The sequence below is a fragment of the Chionomys nivalis genome, chromosome 1, assembly GCF_950005125.1.
Source record: "Chionomys nivalis chromosome 1, mChiNiv1.1, whole genome shotgun sequence".
Taxonomy (NCBI): Eukaryota; Metazoa; Chordata; class Mammalia; order Rodentia; family Cricetidae; genus Chionomys; species Chionomys nivalis.
Window position 1 is genome coordinate 139,560,457 of NC_080086.1, and position 13,519 is coordinate 139,573,975.

At 43.3% G+C, this 13,519-nt stretch overlaps 2 protein-coding genes across 6 annotated transcripts in view; one reads left to right on the forward strand and one right to left on the reverse strand.

The window, feature by feature from the left end:
• Nt5c3a (5'-nucleotidase, cytosolic IIIA) overlaps positions 1-4,685 on the forward strand; it is a 38,277-nt gene extending 33,592 nt beyond the window's left edge. For 4 of the 5 annotated variants that reach the window (XM_057788074.1, XM_057788082.1, XM_057788069.1 and 1 more), the window contains exons 7-10: positions 227-316; positions 1,838-2,000; positions 2,897-3,097; positions 3,936-4,683. In XM_057788074.1, the coding sequence (XP_057644057.1) occupies positions 227-316; positions 1,838-2,000; positions 2,897-3,097; positions 3,936-4,037 (556 nt within the window). In that variant the 3' untranslated portion in view covers positions 4,038-4,683. Of the gene's footprint in view, positions 1-226; positions 317-1,837; positions 2,001-2,896; positions 3,098-3,935 lie in introns of all 5 variants that reach the window. The other variant, XM_057788062.1, reaches the window with a different exon arrangement.
• Positions 4,686-11,135: 6,450 nt separating this feature from the next.
• The window catches only part of Fkbp9 (FKBP prolyl isomerase 9), a 48,901-nt gene continuing 46,517 nt past the window's right edge, over positions 11,136-13,519 (reverse strand). The window contains exon 10 of the mRNA XM_057787660.1: positions 11,136-12,487. Within this exon, the coding sequence (XP_057643643.1) occupies positions 12,311-12,487 (177 nt within the window). The 3' untranslated portion in view covers positions 11,136-12,310. The remainder of the gene's footprint in view (positions 12,488-13,519) is intronic.

The window sequence follows — 13,519 nt, forward strand, 5'->3', positions numbered from 1 at the left end:
ACCTGTGTGTGGTAGTAAATGTGGAACAGAGGCTTTCTCTGCCCACCTGCAGAATCAAAACTGGAGCTAGTTTGGGAAAACTTACCAAGACTGATTTCTGTGTGGACAAGAGGACTGTTTGCAGTTAGGTTTATCTGGGAGTGGAATAAGCTCTTCCCTGATAATAAAGATAATAATTTTAAGATTTTAACTAGTATCTCTCCCCTCCTCTGGCCATAAATTCCAGGTATACTAAATCACATGGTTTGCTTGTTGAACAAGGCATACCAAAAGCCAAACTTAAAGAGATTGTGGCAGACTCTGATGTCATGCTCAAGTAAGTCTCCTGGGTTTTGTTGTTTTTATTGTTTACATAATTAACTATTATTGTATATATTCAATTACATGTTTTAATCAAAATAAGCTATGACATTATTCCATAAAACAGTTAAAATATCTCAGTGTTACAAAATGAATAGTGGTGAGAGAAGAAAAACATTCTAGGTTAGAGCTATTAGGGTTTGGGATGTAGCTCAGTTATCAGAGTGCCTGTTTAGCACGTCCACAGCTCTTTGTTTGATCTGAGCACTGAGTAAAACTGACATGGTAAGGGGATGGAGAGGTAGCTCAGCTGATAAGAGCACGTGCTGCTCTTCCAGAGGACCAGGATTCGATTCCCAGTGCTCACATGGCAGCTCACAGCCATCTATAACCCCGTTCCAGGGGACCCAACACCCTTTTCTGACCTCCATGGGCCCCAGAATAATGCACATGATATACAGAGATACATGTAGGCAAAACACCCATACGCGTAAAATAAAATTTTAAAACATTTTTTAAAACCCAGGCATGGTGGCACTAGTCCCTGCACTTGGGGAATACAGTCAGGAGGATCCTGAATAAAATAGCAAGTCTGAGGCCAGCTTGAGGTGCTTGAAACTCTGTCTTTAAAAAAAAAAAAAAAAAAAAAAAAAAAAAAAAGTTTATTCATTTAGATTTGACAAGACCATTGAAAGATTTAAGTGATTTGTAATTCCTTTTTCCAAAATGTAAAAAAAAAAAAAATTAAGACTAATGTATAGACTTAAGTAACCATTATCATTTTCAAGTTCTTTAGGAAACCGGTTTTGAAAGATCTGAAATTTAAAGGAAATATTATAAGCTAGAAAGGTTTCAACTAAGAAGTGTTTCTGAATCTACCTTCGGAATTCTTATGCTTTGAAAACTTTACAGGGAAGGGAAACATTTTAGTTTATAGGTAAAATATTTGGAAGGCTTGGCTTAGTGTTGAAACCTGTTATTACAATGTTTAGGAGGCAGAGGTCAGGGAATCACAGCCAGCTGAAGGCCAACTTGGTCTACTTATTAATTACTGCACGGCACACACATGCGCGCACACGTGTGTGTGCACTATTTATAATTTTGTGAAAATCATCAAACTTACAGTACTTTGCACCAACCTTCAGTTTTTTCAACTTGTTGGCAATATGGTGGTAAGCAGCAAAGTTTGCTGCTCTGCTCTTCTGGAGGTAGGAAGGGCAGCAGCAGGACTTCAGGCAGGTGGCCTTCAGCTCAGCCTAGGGGGCTTTAAAGGGCTTTTTGCGATATGATTTGACCCCTTGCTTTTAAATGTTGTAAATTGTAGGCTTTTATCCATGCTTGCTGTAAGTCTAAAACGTCTAACTGGAACTGTGAGAACTAATGGCCAGGCAAAGAGTCACCTGCTGACTCGGTCACTGTTTTAGAATGAGAATATGATTTGCAGAAGTAGGTGGAAATATTTTTGTTTTATACTTTCTAAGTAATAGAGAAAGAGAGAAATCGATCTTGCTAATGACCACTCTGTCTCCACTTGCAGGGAAGGATATGAGAATTTCTTTGGTAAACTTCATCAGCACGGTATTCCTGTGTTCATATTTTCGGCTGGTATCGGTGATGTGCTTGAAGAAGTTATACGTCAAGCTGGGGTTTATCATTCAAATGTCAAAGTTGTATCCAACTTCATGGATTTTGATGAAAATGTAAGGATTTGAATTCATTCCTTAAGGCTAATATCCAACCTGAACTATTTTAATCATGTAAATTCACATGTTCTTTATTAATATCAGGTAGATGTTTGTTAAATTAGATGATGCTGGTAGGCTATTAATGAGATTTGCTTTCTCAGTATTGTATGTATATTTTATGCCCTCCTTAAAGTTTTATTAACAAGTTAATAAGCGAATATTAAAATTCACAAAAACTTACATGACAGTAATTTAACATTGCAACCCTAAAGACTACACCTTAAGTGAAAAAAAAATATGAATAATACTAGCATTTTTTTTTCAATGAATATACTGTAAAATGTTCTGGGCATATTGGAGAATGATGTAATACAAGCATTCAGAAGGCTGAGGTTAGTAGAGTCATGAGCTCAATGCCTGGGCCACACAGTCTCAAGCAAAATAAAATAACAGCAAAAAACATAAAGTAAAATCCTTTGGCTAGGAACAAAATGAAAAGTAAAATTTGAATTATTTATTAGCTGAGTTTTGCCATTTAAAGAAGAGAATATGCTTTTTTTGAGCCCTCCTACCTGTCTTGGGCTTCTGTGTTTGAAATCAAGTCAAAGACAAATTTAAAGACATGGCAAATCGTGGCATCTATTTAGAATCATAAAATGTAAAAGATCTAACAAGTAGAGTTTGTAAAACCTATTATTTCATGCCAGAGAGATGGCTCAGTACTTAAAAGTGCTCCTCACCAAGCCTGACAACGGATTTTAATTCCCAGGTGCGCACAGTAGGAGGGGCCAGCACCTGCAAGTCTTCCCCTACCCTTCCAATATTCACTGCCACATGCACCTATATATATACACATGCCATGAGCAAATATAATAAAGTGTTTCTTATGCAGTTCTTTAAATATTTCATAGGGAGTGCTGAAAGGATTCAAAGGAGAACTAATTCATGTATTCAACAAACACGATGGTGCCTTAAAGAACACAGACTATTTCAACCAACTGAAAGACAACAGCAACATTATTCTGCTGGGGGACTCCCAGGGAGACTTGAGGATGGCAGACGGCGTAGCCAACGTTGAACACATTCTGAAAATTGGGTATCTGAATGACAGAGTGAGTGTGCGGGACTGTAGTTTAATATTCTCTTGAAAAATGTACGATGAAACCTTGTAATCAGTTGCCAAAGGCAGGTGAGAAAGGTATTTTACTGTCCTGCTTTGGAGTGACAGAGGAGATGGGAAGCACAGACTTGTGTGAGCTTTGGAGGGCGCAGTCCCGAAATGGCAGCAGGCAGCACTTCCTAATCATGAGGATCAAAGCTGTCTTCACACATTGCCAAACTTTCCTTGTACAGAGTTGCCCAAAGTCAGAGCCCCTGGAGTGGAAAGAAACTATTTAGGGAGAAAAGTACCCATGTGGAAACTTCCTGTCCCTGAGTCTAAGCCAAAGAATAAGCTAGCCGCGGTGATGCAGGCCTGTCTTCGCAGCCATCAGGAGGCTGAGGCAGAAGGACTCAGCCTGAAGGCCAGGGTAAGCTTAGACAGCAAGACCGTGTCTCAGAAAATTAAAACCTCAATCAGAAACAAAATTATTTCCTTTAAAAAGAATTTGAGAATGTTTTATTTTACAACTTATATGAAATTAGATTTTGCTGGGCGGTGGTGGCACGCACCTTTAATCCCAGCACTTGGGAGGCAGAGGCAGGTGGATCTCTGTGAGTTCAAGACCAGTATGGTCTATAGTGTGAGTTCTAGGACAGGCTCCAAAGCTATACAGAGAAACCCTGTCTCAAAAATAAAAAAATATATATATATTATATATTTTTATATATATTATATATTTATATATATTTATAAATATATATACTACAGATCTAATATTATGAGGTTAAAGTGGAAATTATTTGCCTTTCTCTGGATGTTAATTGTATTTTTATTCTTCTGTTAATTAGGTAGACGACCTTTTAGAACAATACATGGACTCTTACGATATTGTTTTAGTAAAAGAGGAATCATTGGAGGTTGTCAACTCGATTTTACAAAAGACATTATAATCAAACCATTTGTGAGAAGACGTCTCCCACAGGTGCACCTGAAACCAGCACCAGCCATCTTGAGGAAAGACTTTTATTTATAAGACATTCTTGCTCTTGGCATTTTTCCCTTTCCCTTCAGGTGGAAGTCCTCTGATCTTCGGATGTGTTGAACCTATAAACTACAGCCCCTTCTTTCCGCCTCCATCACAACACTCACCAGATTTTTTTAAGCAATTAAAAACGATCTTAAGGCCAAAATTAGAAAAAGAACTCCCTTTTCCAAAGTGAATTTTGTAATTTGGTTTTCTGCAATTTCTGGGTACTGTGTGAAGGCTCAGGGTGATAGTGTCGTGGGTGATAGTGTCTCTGATTTTAACCACTGCCAGCTTTGTAATTTGGGTGGAATGTGATAACACCATCTCCTGAAATAGTGTTTTGTTTGGTTATTTTGTCTGAAAAAAAAAAAATTTGCCAGGGAAGTCCAGCACTTTGTATCTGAAAAACCATTGGTGTCCATATCACGAACGTTACAAATCTGTGTGAAACACTGAAAATAAACCTGAAACGGAAAGTTTTTTTTTAATTCTGCTATTGAGATCCTATTCAGCCTGTCAAAGCGGCTTATGCCTGTAATCCTAGCACATGAAAAACAGGCAGAAGAATTAAGAATTTAAGGTCAGTTTCAAGTCAACCAGCCTCGACCACATGAGACAGAGGAACAAAAAAAAAATCTATTCAGCAAATATTTGTATTTATTAAGGGCTGCTGTGTTTTTTTCTTCTTAGTTTCCTTCTTCATTCTGTGATATATAAATTCTAATCTCCTTCATAGTGGATAGTTACATTAATCCTACTTTCAAAATATGTCTAAGCATAAAAAAAATAGTGCTGGAAAAATTTAATCTGCCCTTTAAAAATACTGAGGTCCATGAAAAGTCTTTTCCTTCATTGAACACAAGAAAAGAGTTCCTTGTAGACGTTTCAGAAACAAAGTCTAGCTGAACATATTAGTTACTTTTCTATTGCTGTGATGAAACACCACAGCCATATCCACTTAGAGAAGAGAGCGCGTGTTTGGGCATTTCTAGTCCAGGGGAGTTAGGCTTCAGGGTGGTGAGGCAGGAACTGCAAGCACTAAGCCAAGAGAACAAACTAGCAACGAGGGAGTCTCTTCTCTCAAAACCAGATGCCAGACTTCCTCCAGGCCACTAAGCCTCCCCAAACAGCAGAACCATCTAGAGACCAGGTATTCAAATGCCCAAGCCATCTCATCAGGCCGTCACACTGGGTCCCTGGGAGACTAAGTAGTGCAAAGTCAGGGCCTTCCCCAGGCCCGGGTCCGGAGGGTTTAGTTCCCACTGTGTTATATTTGATCCTGACTGTAACATTTGTACCTCAGATCCTGAGGGCAACTAAGTGGTTTGCTTACGGTCACCAAGTATGATCTGATTGTTCTGGCCATTGGGAAGAGCCGTCTCTAGTCCAACCACATGGGGCAGAAAGGCAAGGTTAAATGATAGAAAATCTCTTATCCTTATCCACCATTGGTGTTTTTAATTTTTTATTAAACCAATGTATGAAAGAGGAAAAGTATTTAATATGAAGTATTTCCAAATAAACTCAAAAGTAATTGGTAAGCCTGGCATGCTGGCAGACATGGACAGTCCCAGCAGCATGAAAGGCTGAGCCCACACAAATTCAAGACTAGCCTCGGCGACATAGCAAAATCCCATCTCAAATGAAAATTTTTAAAATGGCTTAAAGTATTGTGCAGTTTTAACATTTACAAGGCCCTTAAAGACCAAAGAACAGACACACAGACGAAAAATTGACTCAGGTGGGCTGAACTCACTCTGCTGGAGCAGCACCTACTACTAGGCAACAACTCAGAGCTGTTATATGTACAGCACAGGAAGAAGAACTAGCTAGTCCCAGTAGGAGGTGTCTGTAGGGGAGCAGTTGATGCTATAAACTGTCAGTCGCAGTCCAACCAGAGAAGATTGTGCCAGTTCCCATGGGACGGGGCATTGGGGTCCTTGTCAATACCACACATTCACTCAGGACTTCACCCACTCCTTCCACAGCCATTTGAAGTTTCCTCCACTCCCCACAGCTTCTCATACTGGCTATTTACAAAGGGCTTTATAATATGCCTCATAAATAGCATATATTGCATGGAAAGAATACTGAAGTTAATGGGGCAGACAATGGATATACACAATGTGTACTCAGAAACTGAGGGAGGAGGAACACGAGCTGGAGGTCAGCTTAGTCTACACAATAACTGTCCCGCAAAAAAATAATGAAGATCTGCATTCTGTTTTCATAAGTGTTAGGGATCAAACCCAAGGCTTTTGCACAGGATAGGATCTGCATTCTGCCAGTCACGTTCTGGCAGCTGTGTCGTGAACATCGTGAGAACTGGTTTTCTCCAGTCTTGCACACACCTGCTGCTACAGGCTTGTAACCCATCAAATCTCACTGCTACCCAATTACACCTGAAGCTCAGGGTGTTTCCATTCAGGTTTGGTTTTCAGATTTTAATTTCTTCATGTAGCCATCAAGAACTGAGTTATGGGGGTTAAGGAGGTAGCTCAGCAGGTAAAGATGCTTGTCACCAAGTCCAACAGCCTGAGTTCAGTCCCGAAACCCACAGGGTAGTAGTGGAGACCCAGCTCCCACATACAGGCTATGTGCCCATGCATAATGCACCCCTCTGTCTCTCACACACATACAATGCATATGTGTACACACCACGTATGTCACAATAATGTGAATCTGTGCTTCTTTGAGGAGCTGATTGTAATGGTTTAAGTAAAATGCTGCAGGTCCCTGAGTGGTGGCAGTGGGCAGCCAGGTCCCAGGCAGGAAGCCGCATGGCTGGTGAGAGACTGAGACAGATAGGCATGCCATGCAGAGTGAAGTTGGATATTTATTTAGTGGGTTATGGAAGAGAAAAGGGGAAGAGCAGAGAGAAACGGGGGAAGGGGAGAAGGGAAAGACAGAAGAAACAGAAGCTAAGAGAGAGACGGACGGAAAGGAAGAGAGCTCAGGCCAGAAGGGGGGGGGTCTCTTAAAGGGACAGCACAGACCATTACAGTGGTACTGAAAGCTACCCTATAGGACAGCAGATGCCAGCTGTGAGCATTAAGGGAGAAAGAATCTCTCCTAGGCAAGAGCTGAGCATGCAGAGATGTTCCAGGAGAAGGTTTAGTGGTCAAAGGACTGAACACACAACAGTCTGAGGTTTGAAGGGAAGAATGGCATCGGATGCTAGGTAAAAGTTGGGACTGGGTAAAGTGGTACATGCCTACAACCCAAGTACTCAGGATGAGACATGAGAATAGTGAGTTCAGAGCCACACAGCTACACAGCGAGACCCTATCTCAAAAAAAAAAAAAAAAAAAAAAAAAAGAGCAAATGAGCTTTTCTTCTGCAAAAGTGAGGGGCAGAGCTCTGTCAAGCACCCCATCATTAAAAATCAATTAGAAGCCAATTCTAATTGGTTTTAATAATAAAAACCTGGAGTCATATATTAGGGAAAGCAGAGCAGCCAGCTATTAGTTCTTACCTCTGAAATCCTTAGACCAAAAAGGATATTCTCTACAGGTTCTCAGACTGACTGTCCCAAGATCCTGTCCTCCCACACACACACCCCACCTTGTATTCCTGTCTCCACCACCCTAGTACTGGGATTAAGGGTTCTCTTTAAGACTGATTCTATCTCCTGTAGCCCAGGGTGGCCTTGAACTCCTGATCTTTCTGCTTTGTCCTCTCAAGCACTGGGATTAAAGGTGTGTGCCACCACTGCCTGGCCTCTTTGACTAACTAGTGACTAGCTCCACCCTCTAATCTCCAGGCAAGCCTTATTTGTCAGAAACAAACAAAATGTCACCGTGGCGGATTGATAGTACAAATTAACCTGAGAAACACTTTTGGCTGCAGGATCTAAAACAAATTATGGTAAATTGTGCAGTTAGGGCCATGGAGATGAAAAGCAAATGGTTCACAGAAATTTAATGTGCTGGATGAAACAGCTGTTCCAAGTTGTCCTAAGAAGATTACTTGTGTAGTCTTCAGAACTTCTGAACACTCCATTTAGGTTGCCCAAGCTCTCAGCAGCTTGCCAAGGACCTTTATCTTCACCACCCCACCCCCAGGCCTCTCACTCCCTTTGGTACTTAACCAGATCTCAGCCCATTTCCCACCAGCAACTCTCCCAGCCACCAACTGTTGTCTTGAGGCCCAGTCTCCTCCTGCCCTTTAGATTCAGCAGAACCCTGCCCACCATATGACTGGGACCCTCCAGTTGTCCTGTCCAGGCTTGAGACTCATGATCAGGCCACACTACCAGGGAAAGCTTGTTTGACCCTCGTTGGCCTAGCCACTGCAGGCACTTGACTAGATGACCAGCAGAAGACCCGGGACTTGGATAGAGACTAACCCTGAATACCAAATAGTAAATCACAAGCCTAACCATGCTACTAAAGGCTGAATACACACACCTGTTGAAAGTAGGTGACTTGAACAAAAAAAAAAAGGAAAAACTCAACCACCAAAGTTAGCTTCAAATACACAAATCTCAATGAAGAAATAAAAACAACACACACATCCATAAAATACACATACCTCCAAAAATACAAGTCCCTTAATAATGGCCCCTAATGAAAATGACCTGGAACTCCCAGACAGAATTCAAAAGAATGATGATAGCTATGTTCAAACAACTCAGAGAAGACAAACAAATACAACAGGAAGTCCATCTTATGAAATGAAGTTCAGATTGCTGGAGAAATAGGCAGGGTGAAAGAACAGAAGACCCTGACATCTGCAAATGGGCATAAGGAACACAGAGTGGAAGAGGATCGCAGAAGCATTGGAAACTGGAAATGTACCTTAAACTTTCCATGTAGTCTCCGAGTTACATGAGGTACCAAACAGGTCAGCTCAAAGTAAACTTTGAAACTAAATTTGGCTGTTGATTACATTATATAGTCAGCTTTGCCATCGACATAGAAAAGATAATTAAGGAAGAGGAAAGTTCATTTGAGCTAGAATTTTTTTCTTCCTTTGAGGCCATACCCTACCTCTCACTGGACACTGCAGCAGGAGAGCTGGCCCCAAGACCTCTGAAGAGACAGCCCACCCCTCATTATAAGTATAAAAGAGGTGGTCGTGGGCTTGGGAGGGCTGGCTCTGCCCCTTGCCAGGAGAGGGGGGTGGTGGTCCCAGTGAACCCCAACTGACCAGCTCAGCTACCCCGTATCCACATCTTGGGCCCTGGGTTGGCCCACCCCAACATCTACCCCATCTATGACCTGCTGGAGTGCATGAAGGCACTGGTCCTACAGAACCATGGCCACAGGATCTCCATGACTTGGGGCAACAGCAGGATGTCCAGGAGTTTCAGAGAGGGTCCAGGTATGCCAGAGGCCTTGAACCAGGTCAATGACTTACTGCAATGAACATTGTGTGGGTGGGGCTGATTGGACAAAAGGATACACTTTGTGACACACCACAGCACCCAGTGCCACTAGGATGAATGAAGAGGTGTTGGAGAGACAGAAGAGGACCAAGGTGGGTTTTTTTTTTGTTGTTGTTTTTGTTTTAATTGATTGGGGGGATATGGGGGGACTGGGAGGTGAGCAGGATTGGGTTGCACGATGTGAAAATCCCAAACAATCAGTAAGGAATTGTTATTAAATTTTTTTAATAAAAAGAAAAGGTAGGTAGGTCATAAAATTCAAATACATAACAGCAAAACTTACACCTTGTGACCCAGAAATAAAAGAAGACCACACTACCATTCCAGTTGCCTATACGCTTCCCACCAAACCAGCCGTGATGGCACACATCTGTAATCCAGCACTTGGGGAGCTGATGAGAGACTCTGGGTTCGATATGCAGGCATTGCGCAAACTGCGAGTATGGCACACACCTGTAAACCCCAGCCCTCTGCTGCAGGAGGTGTTGAAGACCAGCCTAGGCTAGAGACTCCGATTTAAATAAACTCCAAGCTAAACCACGTGTGCTGGAGGGTGTCTGTTGTCCCAGCTACTCTAGAAGCTGGGGTAGAAGGATCACTTGAGGACTAGAGTTTGTTAATAGACAAGAGACATAAGACCCCAGTCTCAAAAACATAAATAATCCAAACTTCCCGGCATTTTAAATATCCAGTGTAAGCTGAAAATGACTCCGTGACTGAGCGGACCTAAGTAGTCGGCAGCACTCTCCTTACCGAATAAATGGACTCGCGTTCCTTCGGAGAGCCAAGAAGGAAGGACTTTAAAGTCCTGTTCCTAGAAGCCTCCGATAGTGGGCGGCCCAAGCGCCAGTGAGTGCTTAGTGTTCCGGTCCTTCAGACAGGCCAATAAGATCGCCCCCTTCTCTCTGGATGGGTTAGAGGGGGTCTTGCTATGTGACCTTCACTGGCCTGGTATTACCCACTCTGTAACCCAGGACGGCTTCGAACTCCAGCTGCTTCTGCTTCACCCCTCAGCGCTCGACGGTGTGCACTTACCACTACGTCAGCTTTTTGATGTGGATCCTGAGAACCAAACTCGGGTTCTCATGCTTGCATGGCAACAACTTCGCCAACTGAGTCACCGCCCCAAACTTCACTCTTCACAAATCGCCTACTCCATGAGACCACTGTTTGAGAAACCCAGTCCCTGAGGACCTTTCCTTCTGGCTTAGGTAGGGGTTCACCTAGTGGGAGCTGACAGCAGACACTAGACAGGACGGTGAGAGAGATGGTCTCTCCTTCACTTGGCAGCAGTGCCATCCAGGCTCAGGAAGGAGCTAGATGCCACACAAAAGTTCAGGCCGCTCTGATCCAGCGGATTCACCTTAACCTCCAGGCCCAAGAATGGCAAACAGCCTCCAGCTGTTGCTAAGCAACCCTATCTCCACAGTATCTCACCAATTTCTGCACCCCTGAGCCCTGTCCCCTCCTGTAAGTAGTCCTTTTAAGTAGCTTATCTAGTGGGTCTCTTGCCAGCACCCCCCCAGCTGTCCCAGGCCTGTCGAGTTTTCGTCAAGGGGGTTGACTGCATACTGTATTCTATAAGGTCCTCTCCATTTTCAAACAAAACACCACAGAGCCAGATGATATGATTCAACATTTTATATCAGGAAAAAAATCAGTTTTCCAACATTAATTCCATTGAACAAGTGCACAGCATTTGCATGAACTCAGGGCAACATCAGTACAAAACAGTTTCAATTTGTAAAAAAGCCATTTCAAAAGGAAACCCTTGATTACTTCAAGGTAAATGCTAAAACTGCTTGGGAACAGGACATAAGGCAGGAATATGGCTGCCACATGGCATGGGAATGAGCTGGCCTGAATAATGTTACTGCTTTTCTACAGCAGGAGACCCCAAATTGCCCTCCAAGACACAAATGAGTGGGGGGAAAATGTCACCTTCATTTGTTGGGATAACACATCTACCTTAGTCACAGTAAGATCTTCTGTTGGCTGACCGGCAAAACCCAGCAATCAGCCCTACATGTATCTACCAAGGAACGCAGAGTGGAGAGAGCCCTTCAGGACAGTGTCGGGAAGATAGGATGTGCCAAGCACATAATCCTACAGAGCAAACATGGGCCAAATCCTCTCCTCGTGGGCTAAGACAGCTCCCATTTGGTCTGTGGTTTTTCCTGTCCGGGAGGCTCCTGTTAACCTTCAAGTTACACCACTACCATGTGCAGGGCAGCCAGTGTAGTGAACTGGAAAAGCAGGAGATGGGGATTTGTAGGAAAGGTGACCGAGGGATGGGGGGGGGGGGGTCACAGGGCCTGCTATCACCAGAGCAGGGCATTAAGAAGAGCACTGGCTGCTGTCAGGGAACCTTGCTGGAGCATTCATGCTCTCTATCTTTCTGCCCATGTAGTGGCCATTTTTTAAAGACACCAGCAAGATTTAAAAAAAAAAAAAAAGAATCTCTAGGTAGACACTGGTACTTCTCCATGACAGCTATGTCTTCTATGAAATAATGTTCCTTTAGTAACACAACTTCCCAGAAGACTCATAAATACAGTTTGGCAGTGCAGACTTCCCCATGCCAAGGCCCTCTGCAGACTCTAATACTATCGCTGGAAATCCACCCAACTTCTCACTCACCACGGACATGAACCCACCCCAATGTGTGCTCCAGGTACTACATGGCCCACCTACTATTTGCTAATGTCACTTCTTCCTAGAAACCTTCACACTGACAGACAGCACGCTCGGCCACGACAGGTCACTTGGTGTCATGCACTCCTTGGCCCAAACTGGTTGGGTCAGGCTTACAGTTCATCATGTTTGGTTTCCTGGTCCTTGAGTTTAAATTCCTCGGCCGTGACCTTCCCATCTCCATTCCGGTCCTGGTTGGTGAACATGTTCTTCACGATCATTTCAGCATTGAAACCAGGAGCCAGCTTCCCCTTGCCTGTCGCCACCTGGGCATGAATGTACTCTGAGAACTGGGGAGGGGACAGGACAAATGTGAGAAATGGCGAGCAGAGAACGCAAAGCCAAGCCTGAAATATTATGGCATTAAAGTGAGGAGACTGTAAAGTAAGAGGCTATGTTTCCTTCCAAACCAAGTTGTTCTCAAGATCTACCGGCCCTGGTAGATCTCCTGAGATGCAGGTGCAAGTCCCTAGACTCGGGACTAGAGCGAAGGCTCAGCAGTTAAGAGCACTTAGTTTCCAGCACTCATGTTGGGTAGCTCACAATCACCTCAAACTCCAGCCCCAGGGGATCTGATACTCTCCTCTGGACTCCTCCAGCGTCTGTTAGATACATGTATATATTCCCACACACATAACCTTAAAAATAAAATTAATATTCAACAAATGTTTTTAAATTTCTTTACTGAAGGATCTCAAGTCCTTAGGACCCAGATATCCAATAAGCTTCCACACTTTTAGCTTCCTACCTGAGGCTAACCAGTCTAAAAACAATGTTGCAGCCACGCATTCCTTCATTCACACTAAAAACCTACCAGCATCTACCATGTGCCAACCATTCTAAATCCTGGGACACAACATAAACAAACCTGCCCTTGTGATACTGATATTCTACATGAATATAAGTAAATTACACTTTAAGTTACAAAATGGAATGAATGTTCCACCAAAGAGAGAATGGGGAGAGCAAGGTAAGGTTAAATAGGGAGAGTGAAATTTGGGGGACAGAAAACAACCTCTGGGGTTAGGGAGACTTGTACAAAGGCTTGAAGGAAGTCAGGGAATGAGCCAAACAGTTGTCTACAGTGAGTCTGTTCCAAGCATAGAGAGAAGTTAGTTGATTCAGACGCCCAGGGAGGAAGCCTGCCTGGGAGGTCCTCAGAACATGTGCTGAACCATACAAAAAGACACCTGGTGAAGAGGTGCCAGCCAGGAGATGGAGAGGGACCTGACAGCCCCAGAAAGGCCCTGGAGATGGGTCTCTGCAGGTTTGAGAAGGAAGGAGCTATGACTGACTGGAGAAGCTCCGGTTGAGGCTGGCTT